Source organism: Acanthochromis polyacanthus, chromosome 21, assembly GCF_021347895.1.
Source record: "Acanthochromis polyacanthus isolate Apoly-LR-REF ecotype Palm Island chromosome 21, KAUST_Apoly_ChrSc, whole genome shotgun sequence".
Lineage (NCBI taxonomy): Eukaryota > Metazoa > Chordata > Actinopteri > Pomacentridae > Acanthochromis > Acanthochromis polyacanthus.
In genome coordinates, this window is record NC_067133.1 from 10,394,727 (window position 1) to 10,409,507 (window position 14,781).

The window sequence follows — 14,781 nt, forward strand, 5'->3', positions numbered from 1 at the left end:
AAGACTTTACCTGTCAATTCTGAATTTGTAAAACTGTAGATTTAAAGTAACTTCTAGATCTTGACAAGTTGTTTTGATCATCAAGTAAAATACTATATCGTCCAGTTAAAGATAGATGTGACTAAATGTTTGGGTCCTTTGTAGATACTCTGATCATTAAGTTGCAATGCCCATGTGTAAATGATAAACTGAGGCATATAATTGTTGAAATTGCATTTATTTTTCTCAAGAAATTTCTGGTTGTTCATGTATTGTAAAAAGGCAGTTTGTTAAATGTTTTCAAAATAGTACTTTTTGCACTACAACAACTTGAAATTTTTGTAGCAGTCGTTATTTATAGTTTATTTTGCTCTAATTTTACTGATGTGGCCCACTTCAGATCAAACTGGGCTGCATGTGGCCCTTGAACTAAAATGAGCCCCCATATAGAAGCTGCATTTTCTTGGCAATTTAATGGAATTGTTAGTACAAATCTATCATTAACATGTCTAACACAGCGTAGCATTTTATTGTCACTTGTTTATGTCATTTCCAGCCACAATAAACCACTACGAATCAAATTTTGGAAGAGGGAAGGATGATTTGGGACTGTATATGGAGGATACAGTACAGCTTTTTTGTCAGCAGATGTCAGCCTAACCAAGTGCATGACCTGGACATGAAGTAGGACATGCAGTGAACGTGGCAGATGTGTAAAAATGTGATTTGAGAGCAGCAGCGGATTGGTAAAGCCCCAAAAACCTGCAGCAATAAAAATGATCGCATGAGTTTGCTATGCGAGAGCAGCAGATGGAGGGAGGACGTGAACATGCACAAGAGGGAGGACTTCCTGCAAACGCTGTGGACTCAGTTTCATGAATATGCACAATGCACAGATGTTTTTGCGCTGCTTCGAAACCTTTTATTCCGAGTTTTTCTAAACAATAACGAACCTCCCACACCATTCCTCTTCCCCTTTTTGCTCGGACACGCGCACTCAAGGGAGGAAGGAAGGGGGGAGCGAGGAGGAGGAGGGGAAGGCAGCGGGAGCGCGCTTTCCGCGTCTGGTTAGTGGACTGACAGCCAGCTGTGCGGGTACAACGACAACAACAACCTCCTGGATTTACAACTAGATTAGTGTTGTCCCCGCCACAGATCACAATCGCACCCTGTAGCTAGTTTCCCAAGCGAACACTCGACGGTTCCGAGCGGCGGTTTTTCTGCGCTAACTAGCTAGAAGAGCATTCCTCCAACATGAATCCGATGTGTGGCAGATGTAATCTAGTCGTTTACCCCACGGAAAAAGTGAATTGTCTGGACAAGGTAAGAGCACGAAAAAACGCCGTACTCTCTATGCTTCTGTTCTGAAACAACCCCAATAATGTTACCTCCTTTTATACCACACCCGGGTGTGTTTCTTCTCCCCTAAAGCTGCACCTTTCATCCGTTTTTGTGAATGAATCGAACACCCCCACAGGACAGGTAATTCGCTAGCTGGGCATGCTAGCGGCTAGCTAACGTCTGGGAGGCGATGGCACAACAACACGGAGGAGCATAAATTCCGCTTTTTGTCGATAAAAAAGCCGCAAGAAGAAGCTAAAATTTTCATTTTTCATCAATAAAATGCCTCGAGGTTGTGATTTTTTTTAACCCCAAACTAGCGTCTTCCGACAGCCTAGCCTGGCCTGGGCCTGGCTGGCACCACTGCTTTGAGGAAAACTGGTTAGCCAACGGTTGTATTTTTCTAGAAAACGTGTTTTAAGTTATTTTCCTTACATATACTACCATACATAAGACTTCCAGTCTGCTTTAGGGAATAATACAGCCACTTTATAACACGTCTTCAGTGCTGTTCAATACACTGATTTGGACATGTCTGTGTCCAATTCTCTGGCTAATCTGTATCAGGTATGATTAGACGAGCAGCCTTGTTCAGTTTCCAGTCAAAGCAGACGCCTAATCTCAGCCCTGTGTTGCTAATCTCATCAATTTCATCCCATAGTGAATCTGGATCTCACTAATTCACTGCAACTGGAGTTAACAGTCCTGCTGCACATCTCTTTCTTTATCTCTGAGGAGGTAAAGGTGAACATGATGTGTTGCATTTACTGCAAATTGCTGCAATCAGTTGAGCTGTACCTTTACCACCAGATAAGGCCAACATCACCTGGGTGGGGTCTGTTTGCTTGGCACATGGGTGGTTATATTTATGTGTCTTTTTACCAACGCAGGGCTCGGGTAAAGTAGATAATTTGCCTAATGGATGCCTGAATGGCTATTGAAAATCAATCCCTGTTGAGACGTGCTTATCTGTCGGCGTTGACAGGCAAGGAAGGTGGAGAAAGAGCTCACAAAGCACTTTATCTAAAGTAGCATCAGCTCCTGACTGGATGCATTATTCCTCTGCTCCATGGTTGTGACTGATGTTTTCCCCAAAGGGCCCTGAACTGGGATTGATTCACCCCAGAACCCCTTCTTCACGCAACCAACAATCCAAGATTAGCTGGCGCATTGGACCTTGTATTCCAAGTTATGCTGCTGGGAGGCTGGTTATTGATGGGGAATCAGATTGCCACAAGTACAGCCTGAATGCGCTGTGGAATCTGCCCTGAAGCAGAGTGCATTCCAGCAGACAGACACTCCCATAAAACGTGCTCTGTCAGAGGCCTTCTGTGGCATCTCCCAGCTCTGAACCGAGCTCAGGAGGGTAGCCTGCCGTCTGTCTTTGCTGCCATTCCGCATCAGCGCTCACCCCTCCAGACACACCAAAACAGCCTCTCCTTTCCCCTCTCTGTGCCACTCTTGTTTGTTTTAAGCGAGCCGAGGCTGCTCAGGCTGAGGATTTTTCCGTGTGCTAGGCTAGCTCAGGTGAAAGCAGCCGAGCCGAGGCCCCTGCCACTGCTGCATTGGTATTCTCGGCCAGCACCTTTTACCTGACACATCTCCCTCTGTAACATACCTCCCTTTTTGGAGGCCGAACCACAGAGGCTTGTTTGTCTGTCAGCTGCATTCCAGTTTAGCAGGGCAGGGCCAGGCAGAAGGAGCGGGCAGCCGAGCACATGTAAAGGCAGGAAGTGAATTTTGGTCGAGGCTCACGCTGCTGACGGTTTTGCCTTCTCATTTGGCTTGCCTTTTTGAGCTTAAAATGCTTGCTGGCTGTGAGAGATGCATATTTGGCTGGGGTACGAGGCTCATATCTATCAGACTGGCTTTTTGTAGCTTCAATTGAGGACAGCTGTTGAACTGCAGCCAATGAAAGTTGTAACAAGGAAGCATTCTTATTTACCAGTGCTTTCTATGCAAACAAGCAAATGTGCAGTATCTGGGTTAATATGACTGATTTGTTTGCGTCCTTTAAAGATTAACAGCAGTGTTGAGCACTCATGAAATGTGTATTTTCAGCATAAATGTTAGAATCCACGTGGAGCGGCTCACTCATCTCTGCTGGAGTGTCTGTGTACTTGCTGTTGCTACATGCTGTTTGCGTTTTCTGTGACTGAATTACAGAGCCTGTCCCGACCTGCAGGTGAAGCAACAGTCTTCTTACAACTTTGAGGCGATTTATTAATGTTTAACTGTGACGTATGTGTCATTGTGCCTTTTTTTGAAGGAGTAAACCAGTTCCCTGAGTAGTAAATCAGCTGCTATAACAGTCCATTTTAAAATGTCTGTGAATAATGTGAGAAACCTTTCGTTGTATTCTGACAGCTCATCTTTTAATAACCAAGTAGCAAAAACAAACATTGCCTCTGGCTCTTAGATGTGTGTTTTTGGCTCGTGAATATGTTAGCAGTGTCACAACATTTTGATTAGTGTTTCAATGCCAGCGAGATTTTCTTCTGTTTGCTCGTATCAGACACAGTTTTTATGTTATCTCCCACATGACTCCAAATTTAACAGGTAATTCACAACCCTACTCTAAACAAAGCAGCTCTTTAGTAGAAAAAGCCAAAAGAAGTGCAGATGGACAGAAGCCAGCAGGGAGGGTCAGCATGTCAGCGAAAAGCTTTTACAGTCAGCCTGCTATCTTGCTTTTCACACAATGTCACATGTTCAGTTCCTATTAAAGTGGTTGCAGTAATCAGATTTTCTTCACTGTCTGCCTGTATCCGACACGTTTTGTAGCTCTGTACTCCCCGGCTGACCCGTGCCCATTTTCACTGTTGCTTAACAATTTGGTTGCTCTGTTAGTTGGCTGCTCTGGAGGATTTCTGGTTAAGATGTGAGCCTCAGTTGTGCTGCTGTTTCAATTCCAGGAAGTTGCTGGATAAAGAGGTTGAAGGTCAGAATATATTCATGTTGAGCAGCTCTGTACAGTCCATACTGTATGAAAGGGCTTATAGCATGCACCCCATGCCCATACGCAGACATATGACATTAAAAAATGATCTTATTGGAAATAACTACAACTTTGTCTAGCTTGCAGAGCATGTAATCAATAAACAACTTGCTGTTTGTAGCTTAATAGTAATTCTGCAAGAGTTAAACATTGTCTGTTTGCTATGAACACTTTTCCCAAACCTTAGTTCGAGAGGAATTTGTCTGCCGCCCTATATTTAGACAGATTATTCTGAGAGCTGATTCATGTTGTCCAAATGCCACAGGAGGTGAGGAATCTGTGCAGCCACCGCCAGTCACCTCCTTTTGATGACTCACAGACACAAATGCACATTACAGACAAAATCACCTGAGGTGTTGACTCGACAGCGGGCGGCCAGGTACTTCTCGTCTGAGCGTTTAATCAGAAAAGGGAACCAGTGTTTTGTTTTCTGTCGCCAGCTTTGTTTGCAGCCGCACAAAAATTCCGGTTTGTCATTGCCGCACCGCCTTACAGTAAGATTCGCAGAAAAGGCGGCAAAGAGACGGGTTTATCCTCGGCAAGCCTTAGAACATGACATGGTAACAGAGCTGCACCATTTGTTATGCGCATGATTTATGACAAAGCAGAAGTGTTTGACGTTTCACCTTAACTGTGTTCATCTCTCATCCTTTCTGGGAGGATTATTTTAATCTCCTAACTGGGTGGAAGAGTGTGTGTGTTACTCGGCGCACGTCGTAGTCTGGAGTGTAGGTAATTGCATACCCTAGTCTAGCATAGGCTGTCTGCTCAAATCACCGTCTTCCTGCTGGCCAGCAACAAAGCCCTGGGCTGGGGTACAATGTATGGCATCAGGTAGACTAATAATTAACCAGCATGGATTAATGAGTTTCCGCTATTAGCACCAGCCAGATGTGGGCACTTTGTCTTTAGGCACGTACTGTCTTACACAAGAATAATCTTCCACTCTCACTGAGCTGCTGGAGTGTGCGTCTCTGTGTTGTGTGTTGGTTTTATTTAGTAACTATGGGAGTCAAAGCGCCATCATAGTGTGATTCAAACTGCCTACTTAGCCACTAAAAGCACAACAACAAAGTTGTTTAGATTGAAGTTAATTGCTGCCGATTTAACCAGGAGTTCTAAAACATTTCATCAGCGCCCCATGAGATGTCTTTCAGTGTTACAAGGCGCTGAATTCATCTGATGCTTAATGTGGCGATTAGCAGAGGACTGGGCCGTGCAAATCCATTTAACGAGGGTTAAAGATTGCAAAGATATTCATATTTTCTTCCAAAAATAGCATGATATCATCAGAAATGAATCCGGATAGAAAATTTTGCCAAGCTATTTGTCTGCTCAGCTAGTCACTCAGTAGGTAGTTCCCCAACCAATGTTTCTGCTGAAATCAAATGGTTTTTTTAAAATTTGTTGCTGTGGTCACTTGATGAGAAGCAAGTGAGTAATCTGCCCTGTTTAGATTACACGCTAATGCCGACATAGGAAGTGGTTGATCCCAGCAGCATTTTAATGCTTTAAGCGCGTCACTTAATTGTCTCCTATCTGATTCTAGTTTGTGTGTGAGAGCGTGCTTCTGGTCAGTCTCTCACTCACTGTCCCTCTGTGTGTGTGAGGTTTAAAGTTGTGTTGACCTCCCGTAGCTGCAGGGTTTTCGTCCAGGCCCACTTGCATTTCACTGAGAGAGCCGTGAGGCTGACTGAGCATTTTTTTTTTTCTTTTTTTTACTGTTGTCTGGAGCGCTGGACCCTGGCTGACACACATGCATCATGCACCGAGACGCGTAACCTACATACAGCACAGCTCTACACTCATGTTGCATGGTTAATACTCATACATATAGGCGCACATGTGCCCTTGAGCTGCACTGATGCAAGGAGACAGAGCTGTTTTTTTTTTATATGGGTGTTTTATTTCTAGGGCTCCATCTCTGCAGTGTCCTCATTTTCCAGCTGACTGCCAGATCCTGCCTTGGCACCCAAGAGTCAGGTTTTCCTCGAGCTGGACAAGGCTAACTGCTGGATGGCCTCTATAACACACATTTGAAATGTGCCTCAGCCGCACATCTCTGTCCCTTTCTTTGCAACTGCCATCGATTTGTCTTAATCTTAGATGTAATAGGCTGTACAGTAAGTCTTGGTTTAGCTGAGATAAACGACCGTTCGTGTCTAGTATTAGAATGCACCTCAAATGCGTCTCGAGTGACCACTTGTCTTTATATTTCACCTCCCTGAGCCCATTTGATTTTTTTTTTTCAGTGGGAACCTGCAACCACTGCTGCACAGTATAAATATAAATGTGTGTGAAGCCTCACAGCTATAGAAGAGGCCTGCAGCGGCTGAATGCATACTGAATCGAATTTAAACTTAACCAAGTGCTCCTTTAACCCTCTGATCCTCAAGCAGTTTCAAGGTGTCACATTTTTGCTCACCGTGGGCTCGTTTTTAACTGGAAGACGAAGTCCTGCAACTTTCTGGAAACACCGTAACAATTGTTAGACATGGAGAGAGTGCAGAAATGTCTTCAGTGGAAAAACAAGTTGAATTTCTTTGATTATTTATTGCACAAAAATTGAAAATGCAAACTTGAAACGCCATTTACAACATTTTTCCAAGTGTTCACAGATGTTTCCGATACTGGGGGGAAAAAAACTGCTGGCTCTACATACTATAGATAATTTATTACTGACGTTTTTGAGTTATTGTCTCCTTTCTGCTCTTTTGCAGCCGACCAGTCTCTGAATTTTTTGGCATGTTATTGTTCATTGCAGCAGAGCCACTCATGGTTTCTCATCTGTGCAGCTTAATACAGAATTCTTTGGTTTTTCATAGAATCTGGTTTGTTAAAGCGATTTGTTTTAAATGAAGACATGCAGAATAAAATGTTTTTGATCAAATGTCATGATTTTGAGGTTGGGTTTGGCTATTTTTCTTAACTAGAATTGTCATTTTTTGCACAACTAGTTAGTGTAAGTTATTTATTTTTGGCAACTATTTAGCTGAGACATGCAGAAGCAAAGCAATTTGATGACATGCCACCTGCACAGTGCACAGGATTGGTTTAAGAACTGTCCAAAAGTTGAAAATTTGATCATTCTTTCCATTTTTACACATTTTGGCCTTGATAAAGAGTGCAGTATCGTGATTTTTCAAAGACACCACACCTTACAAACTTGCCCACGGATTTAGGGGTTCAAGGGGTTCATCTGTTGATATCTTTAAGTTTTAATATTCACCTCATACTGCAACTATTAACACCTGAGTCCCTCCAAATGTTGCAGCGTGATCTTTTCAGCACCTGTGTTCAGATCTGCCTGCTTGCGACTTTTTTTTTTGCTTTCCAAGAGGCAGTCTGATTTGAACAGCTTGTCCAGTCCCCCTGCTACCTGTCACCTGAGAGGGTTGTGTTGTCCATATGAAGGTGGAGGGTGACGAGGGCTGTCCTGTTGGAATGTGGGTTAGCAGGTTGGGCGAGGCTTAGGAATAGTTTGAGTTCAGCAGGCTTATTTTTTGGAAACTCCCCAAAGTCAATATTTACTCTGGGAAACAACCGAAGTGTCGAAGTCCGGGCTGAGCTCATCGACTCACCTGTTTCCTCAGCATTTGCGTTATCACGTCAGGCTTCCACTGTGACAGTTCATTCTTGTTTTGGTTTTCTTGAAGATGAGGAGATGAGAATGTGATTCTGTGCTGCTGCATTGTAAGCAGATGAACCAGACGGTATACATGTGAAGATGGCAGCCAGCACAGCTGCAAATCAGCTGAAGCTAGAGGAAATGGAATCTGCCAGCAGAATGTTGTTGTTTGTAAAGGGATTTTGCCATTGCAGTTCTGGCCAGAACAATGAAGCGGCAGAGCAGTGGAAAGAGTAACACAACGTGTCCATCTGCAACTCCCTCAGGCCCCGACTGGGTTGTAGCGGGATAAGGAGTTTGCATTCGAAGGCTTGGCCCAGTGTGTTTGGCTGCGGATCACAGCTCCACTGAACAGAGACCAGGCCCGGTTTCCACTGTGAGCCTCGTCTTTTGAATGTCTCGGTACAATGTTGCTTGCCCACAGCTACAAGCACTGATGTCAAACACATACATACGCTTGGTCGTCGTTGGTGCATACCACCCTGGGTGGTCTCTTCCATCCAGACAGAACAGACAAGGCTTTTCTTTAAAACAGCCTGAAGCTATTCTTTAGATTTTCGATAAAGTCTGAAGTGAACAGCTCATTGTGTTTGGTCATGTTTCCATACATAACATAGCTGTGACTGCGATTACTGACAGCAGACCTCAACATCTTTGTGATTTACCCCCAGCTGTGTATCAAACCTGAAACACATGCTACATTATCAAACTGTATCCCTGCATGTGAGGGAATGATGAATGTTTCTGTCAGTGATGCCCGCCTTTACCTTAAGTAGAGTCAAATCGGCGATGTGCATGTGTGTTTTAAAAGAGAAACGCTCAGAAAATGATGTTGCACTTTCTGTAGTTTTATCCTGTGTTTTGAATCGGCTTTTTTGTGCAGTTTGTTTGGAAGATTAGTGTTTTGTGTGTGGGCAATTGGTGTGGAAAGTGATAAAGAGAGGGTGAAAGAATGAGAGGGATGGCAGAGCGCCTTGAGGCCATGTTAATAAGGACTCCCTCTTTCTTTTCCCTCCCATTCTTTTTTTTTTCTCTCTCTCTCAGTGTCTTTGCACTCCTCCCTTCCCTTCCCTTGATGATAGCGGGAGAAGCCAGATCATTGCTTCACTCTGGCGTTTTCTCTCTCCCACCCCTTTGCTTGCTCCCTTCCTCTTGCTTTCTCCAGCTCCTTCCTTTCATGTTTCCTCCAATCCTCCCTCCCTCAATCCCTCTTTGAACCCTCAGGCCGCAGATCAGCCCAGTGCCAGGAGAGCGAAGGGGAAGGAGGCGAGTGGGTGGGAGGAAGGGAGAAAGGGTGGTGACCGAGATAGAGGTGCAGTTTCATACGAAGATGGATAGACAAGCTAAAGAAACATGCAGAGATGGATGGAAAGAAAGCCAAAGGGCAGCACCTCTGTTGTTGTGTGTATATATAGAAAACGACATAAACTTCACATCCAAGGTGTGAAAACTCATTAGCATAGAGGCGAAATGACAATGCAAGCTTGTCCGTCACCAACTTTGCCACACACACCAGTGCAGCAGTTTGCTTATAAATAGTAACCGTACGTTTTGATAGCAAAAGGGAAGTTATTGTCTGTGCGTGCAGAAACAACGTTGCTTCACCTTCCTTTCACCCAGTCCTAACAGTCACCATGTCCATGCCTTACTCATTCAGCTCCTGTGCATGTTGTTTTTGTGTTTGTCATGCAGGTAAAAGCAAAACAAGTGGCACAAATTTCCCTCCCCTTAACTTGCAATGTCCTCTGTTTTTCTGACAGTATTGGCATAAAGGATGCTTCAGCTGCGAGGTCTGCAAAATGACTCTAAACATGAAGAATTACAAAGGCTTCGAGAAGAGACCATACTGCAATGCGTAAGTCATCCCTAAGTCATCATTTTGTGTTTGTCAGCGAGCCTGTCTCGTGTTTTATCCTCATCTTGCATCCCAAAGACACTGACAGCAGCGTTTAATCTGTCCACAGCCTGAAATAGGACTCTCTAAGTGTGATTTTGCATGCTGCAACCCCGCTACGGCCCCTTTCTCCCTCCTGTGCTGTTTATCTGTGACTATTCCAGCTCTCTCCCGCCCCCCCTCAGAGAAAAGGCCTATATGTGGTGTGGGAAAGTGCCTCCCTCCTCCTCCTCAGTGGGGAAATGGGGGGGGGGGTATCAACAAAGGAAATTCCTGAAGTTCCTCTACAGTGACACAGGCGGACACTCTGAAAACTAGCATGTCCACTCACGCTTCGGCACATATTCATTCGCTAACGGCTCATCAGGAATCCACGGAATCCCCCTCTCTCGTTACTTATGATTTTCTCCTCCCCTGTGAGTGTGTTTGTCAGACTAGGACAGTGAGTGCATGTTCTGAGAGGGAATGCAGAGGGAAGGCTTCATGTTCAGACAAGCTCTTCCACCGAACTGCCATTTTATTGCAAGAGAAAAAAGTGAAGAAGACATGCCTATATTGTCATTTTCACCGAGTGTTGCACATTATACTGATACTAGAAAGATATTGTAACACCCTGCCATTAAAAGCTATCCTATTCCCTATTTTATTCATAAAGAAAAGGCTGAAAGCGATGTAATAGAAGCTTTGTGTCTGCAGCACTCTATCACTCTCTTCAGACATAGTAGGCGTGCAAACCGCTGTTTCACTTTTTGCATTAGCCTACTCCAGCTTTCCTGGTGGCAAAACAAGAGCCATGCCTGCAGAAACAAGTGCCAACAGTCCACTAGGGATTGACCGCTATGGTTTTCCAGGGCTGATTATTGGTAATCAAGATAATTACTGATGGTAATATTTGGAGTTACTGTTACTGTATAAGTACAACAGATATGAGTGACGGCGTTAGCATGTAACGTAGCGCTAAAAGGCTCTCCTCTGTTTACGTCAGCACAGCAGACCTCTTAGCCTTAGCCAAGCTTCATCTGCAAAATAAGTTCCGCTTGCGCAAACACCAAGCAAATTATTTGGGCATTTTTTGTGTAACAGGTTGTGTAAGACTGTGGTGTTTCTTACAACTTTATTAACATCTGCTATAACTCACCTCGAAAATACAGCACTGCTAATTCACCGAAGCTGCTTCGCTCTGCACATGTGCTCATCTGTCCCTCTGTGTAAACAATAGCTTTCAGTGATTGGCTGTGACATGTAGCCAATCAGACAGAGCTGTTGGACAACTGAATCAGAGCCAAAATGGCAGACTTAATTCACTGATAATCATAAAAATGCTTTACATCAGCGCCAATAATCTGCCAGGTCGCTGATCGGTGGATCTCTACTGTCCACATATTGCTTGCATTGCTCACAAAGTAGATGCACAAAGCAAAATGTGACATTATTTCCCTTTCAGCTGACATGTGGGCCCACAGTCACCACAAAGCCCATCTATAAAAATAGTTTGAAACTTAAGCTGAGGGAGCCAACATGTCTAGCTTACCAACGCGTCTTATCGACAAACATGCTGACTTGGTTAAAGAATTCAGAAAGCTCAATGTTATCTTTAGGCTCTGACAACTTTGACAAGGAAATTAAATGCAGTCATAACTGTTCATACTGGCTTTATTTTTAGAGCTAACTTACTAGTGAAGCAGACATTTCCATATTCAAACGCAGCGTTCGCGCTACTGCAAGCTGCAAAAAAAACATCGACTGCTCCCAAACATGCAGATCAACAATTGTTCTAAATGGTCAACTAAACTCCTGCAGAACTTGTAAATGAGGTTGATTATAAATGTGCACTAATACACTGCTCCCACATGGCTTTAACCTTTTATTGGCAGTAGTGTGGAGTGACCTGTGAAGAGCGGATCATAACGAAGAGTTCATCCGGGTCTGATTGGATAGGAAAATGTACGAGCACGCCGCACTACAATAATTCATTTCATATCTTCCACTGCTTTGCATGCACACCGTTACAATAGTGTGTCATCGTTTCCTATGTAAGTCTTAGGTTTCTGCTTTGGTGTCATTTCAATAATGGTGTTGTATCCAAGTCTAGTTTTAGTTTTGTGACAGCGGTTTCCATCATTACAAGTCAGTGGCCGGGCCATAGCTTGTGATCAACCGTTTGTGTATGATTTGGCTTCTTTCATGATTAATACCAGAAACTAGTCTCCAGCATGATGCTTTATTTTGTTTCCATGTACTACATATGGAAAAACTCGCTGCTGTTCTTATTCACGGAGCATGATATTTACTTGTTCATATGTTTGGATCAAGCGTCCATTTTCCTTGCTTGTAGTAGGGATTAAAGATTAAAGCAAAGCAATTTTCTTCTCACTGTACTCATCCAAATTTGGCTGCTGGATTGTTTTTGTTGTGCGTTGTTGCTCTTAAAAGATGTCCTCCGTCAGGCAGTACAGGTGTTCGCCGTTTGGTGTGAGCGTTTTTTAAAAAGTTTCCTGGAAGCCCAAGAGCTTCCCCATTTCTCTGTGAATTACTTGCCTTTTTTTCTCGGCTCTTTTATATTCATGAAGCCGATTCGCACTTCTCAGGAAAATGGCGCATTTTCTCTCAAATTGGAGCACTTCTTGCTCCATGAAAGGCTGCGATTTAACCCGAGAAGGAACTGCTAGATGTGAGAGGCAAAAACGACCCGCATGCAAATAAGTTCCAAGTTAAACAAAAGGTTTATCCGTTCACAGGTGAGAATGTGCACCTGTCCTCACATGTGAGCTGGAAATGTCCTGTGAAAGACTTTCATTCATTGCACACAGGTGCTACAAATGATAACAAAATAATTGCTCAGTGTCCGAGTGAGCTAGTAAGCGCAAAACTAACACGCTGAAACTGAAGCAACTAAATGGAGTGAATCCATTGTTAATGTTATCTAATGTATCTGTGCTTTTAAACTGTGCTGCAGGAATGTCTGTGTTTTTAAGATTGTGCTGGATAGGGACCAAATTTGCGTTGTAGGTGCGTTGTTGGCTCCAGACTTACTCATTAAATCCCTACACTCAGGCTGCACCCACAAAGCTGTTGTCATTGTGTTGTTATGACTGAGCCTACGTGACACTTGGAACTCAGGTGGGTTGAAGCAGAGGTCTAATCAGCCAAAATAAGTGAAAACGCCCACGTGCAGGCCTAATTATAAGCTAAACTGGCATAATAATAGATGGTCATTTTAAATATAGTGGTAAGCATCTCGTTCGTCACGTCTGTTTTCTAGATTTAACCGTGCCGCTCATTCCTACTTTCACTTTAATTCATTGACATTTACATTCAGTTGTTAGCTAGATTATTCAGTGTTTTAGGGAACAAAAAACTGTTTTATTGCATTTGCACATTTGAATAAACAGAACTGCATTTACTTCTATACTGTGCTGTATTCATGCCAGTGTGAGACTTAAAATAAGGGTTTCCTGACATGCATTTAGTGCATTTACCAGAGACAATATTTAAAAATGATTGTACAAAAATGCCTCTCTGCTGAACATCTGCTTACAGATAAATCTACAGTTTGCAGATGTTCCTAAATGCTTTGCATGCAGGCTACAGTAAAACTATCTGTGCACAAGATGCTTCTGTTATTTTATGTGTGAAAAGCGACAGTCAGTTGTTTTCTTTCTAATGTCACTCGCCCAAGTTGATGGTGATTTTTATCTCCAGTATGAGTCTTTGACAGTATGTGCATTTTAAATGTCAGTATCACAGTTAATCATGCGCATTTAACCGTAGAGGCCAAAATTGCGACCATGATTTATGATTATTATTCAATTAATTGTGCAGTCCGGCTGTCACTTCTGTGCGTTCTATCACTGCCGACTAAAGTACCTCCTTCTTTTCCCTTTCCTGCTTCCGATGTTCCCTCCACGAGGGATCCAGGCCCATCACAGCCTGTTTATTATGCCTCTTCCCGTTTGTTTTAAACAAGCCTTGTTCGAGTAAACATCATCAGTGGAAGAGCCTCCTGCTTCAGGAAAAAGAACGCGAGCTATGCTCTCTGTTATTATTCCGTGGGATAACTGCTTCATCATTACTCCTCTCTATTTGTCCTTTGTAATTGATATAAGCGTTGTTTGTTTTCATTCTCTTCCCTCTAAACTCTTCCCTGAGAATCTCATCCCTGTTTAGATGCAGTAGAGTGTGGGAGATTCAGGAGGACAGATTCCAGCGGAAACTATAGACTCAAACGTTGGGACTCTGCCCTAGTGACTGAGTCTGATGTTAATTTGGACATTAATCCGTCACAAATGTCCTGATTTAGTGCTGTCATTTACATTGCCTTCCGGTTTCTTTGCATGTGGGAGCTCCTTGAATCATGATGTTATTAAACAGCCAGTTTGGATGAGGAATGCTATGGAATCACAGGAGTGCCAAAATAAATAGGAAATAAATGTGGAAATGTAAAGAGAATCAATAAAAGAATCAATAATAAAAATAAACAAATGTAGTAATATTCTTTTTCCATTTTGCTTTTGCTTATTCCATTTTGTCTTTGCCTTTTCTGTTTTGTCTTTGCTTTTTCCGTTTTGTCTTTGCTTTTTCCATTTGCCTTTGCTTTTGCTTTTTCCATTTTGTCTTTGCTTTTCTCACTTTGCCTTTGTCTTTTCCATTTGCGTTTTGCCTTAGCTTGAGCCATGAAGTAAAGGCAAAGGCAAAACGCAAATGGAAAAGACAAAGGCAAAAGGAGAGAGACCCGCCTACAGCCATTTGATTGACTGCCTTTACTTCATGGCTCAAGCTGTCAATCAAATGGCTGTAGGCGGGTCTCTCTCCTTTTGCCTTTGTCTTTTCCATTTGCGTTTTGCCTTTGCCTTTACTTCATGGCTCAAGCTAAGGCAAAACGCAAATGGAAAAGACAAAGGCAAAGTGAGAAAAGCAAAGACAAAATGGAAAAAGCAAAAG

The 14,781-nt window shown here is 43.1% G+C and overlaps 1 protein-coding gene across 2 annotated transcripts in view; it reads left to right on the plus strand.

Annotated features, from left to right (window-relative positions):
* The first annotated feature begins 761 nt into the window (after positions 1-761).
* The window catches only part of lasp1 (LIM and SH3 protein 1), a 37,722-nt gene continuing 23,702 nt past the window's right edge, over positions 762-14,781 (plus strand). The window contains exons 1-2 of one of the 2 annotated variants that reach the window (XM_022203571.2): positions 762-1,302; positions 9,707-9,801. In XM_022203571.2, the coding sequence (XP_022059263.1) occupies positions 1,234-1,302; positions 9,707-9,801 (164 nt within the window). In that variant the 5' untranslated portion in view covers positions 762-1,233. The remainder of the gene's footprint in view (positions 1,303-9,706; positions 9,802-14,781) is intronic. The other variant, XM_022203570.2, reaches the window with a different exon arrangement.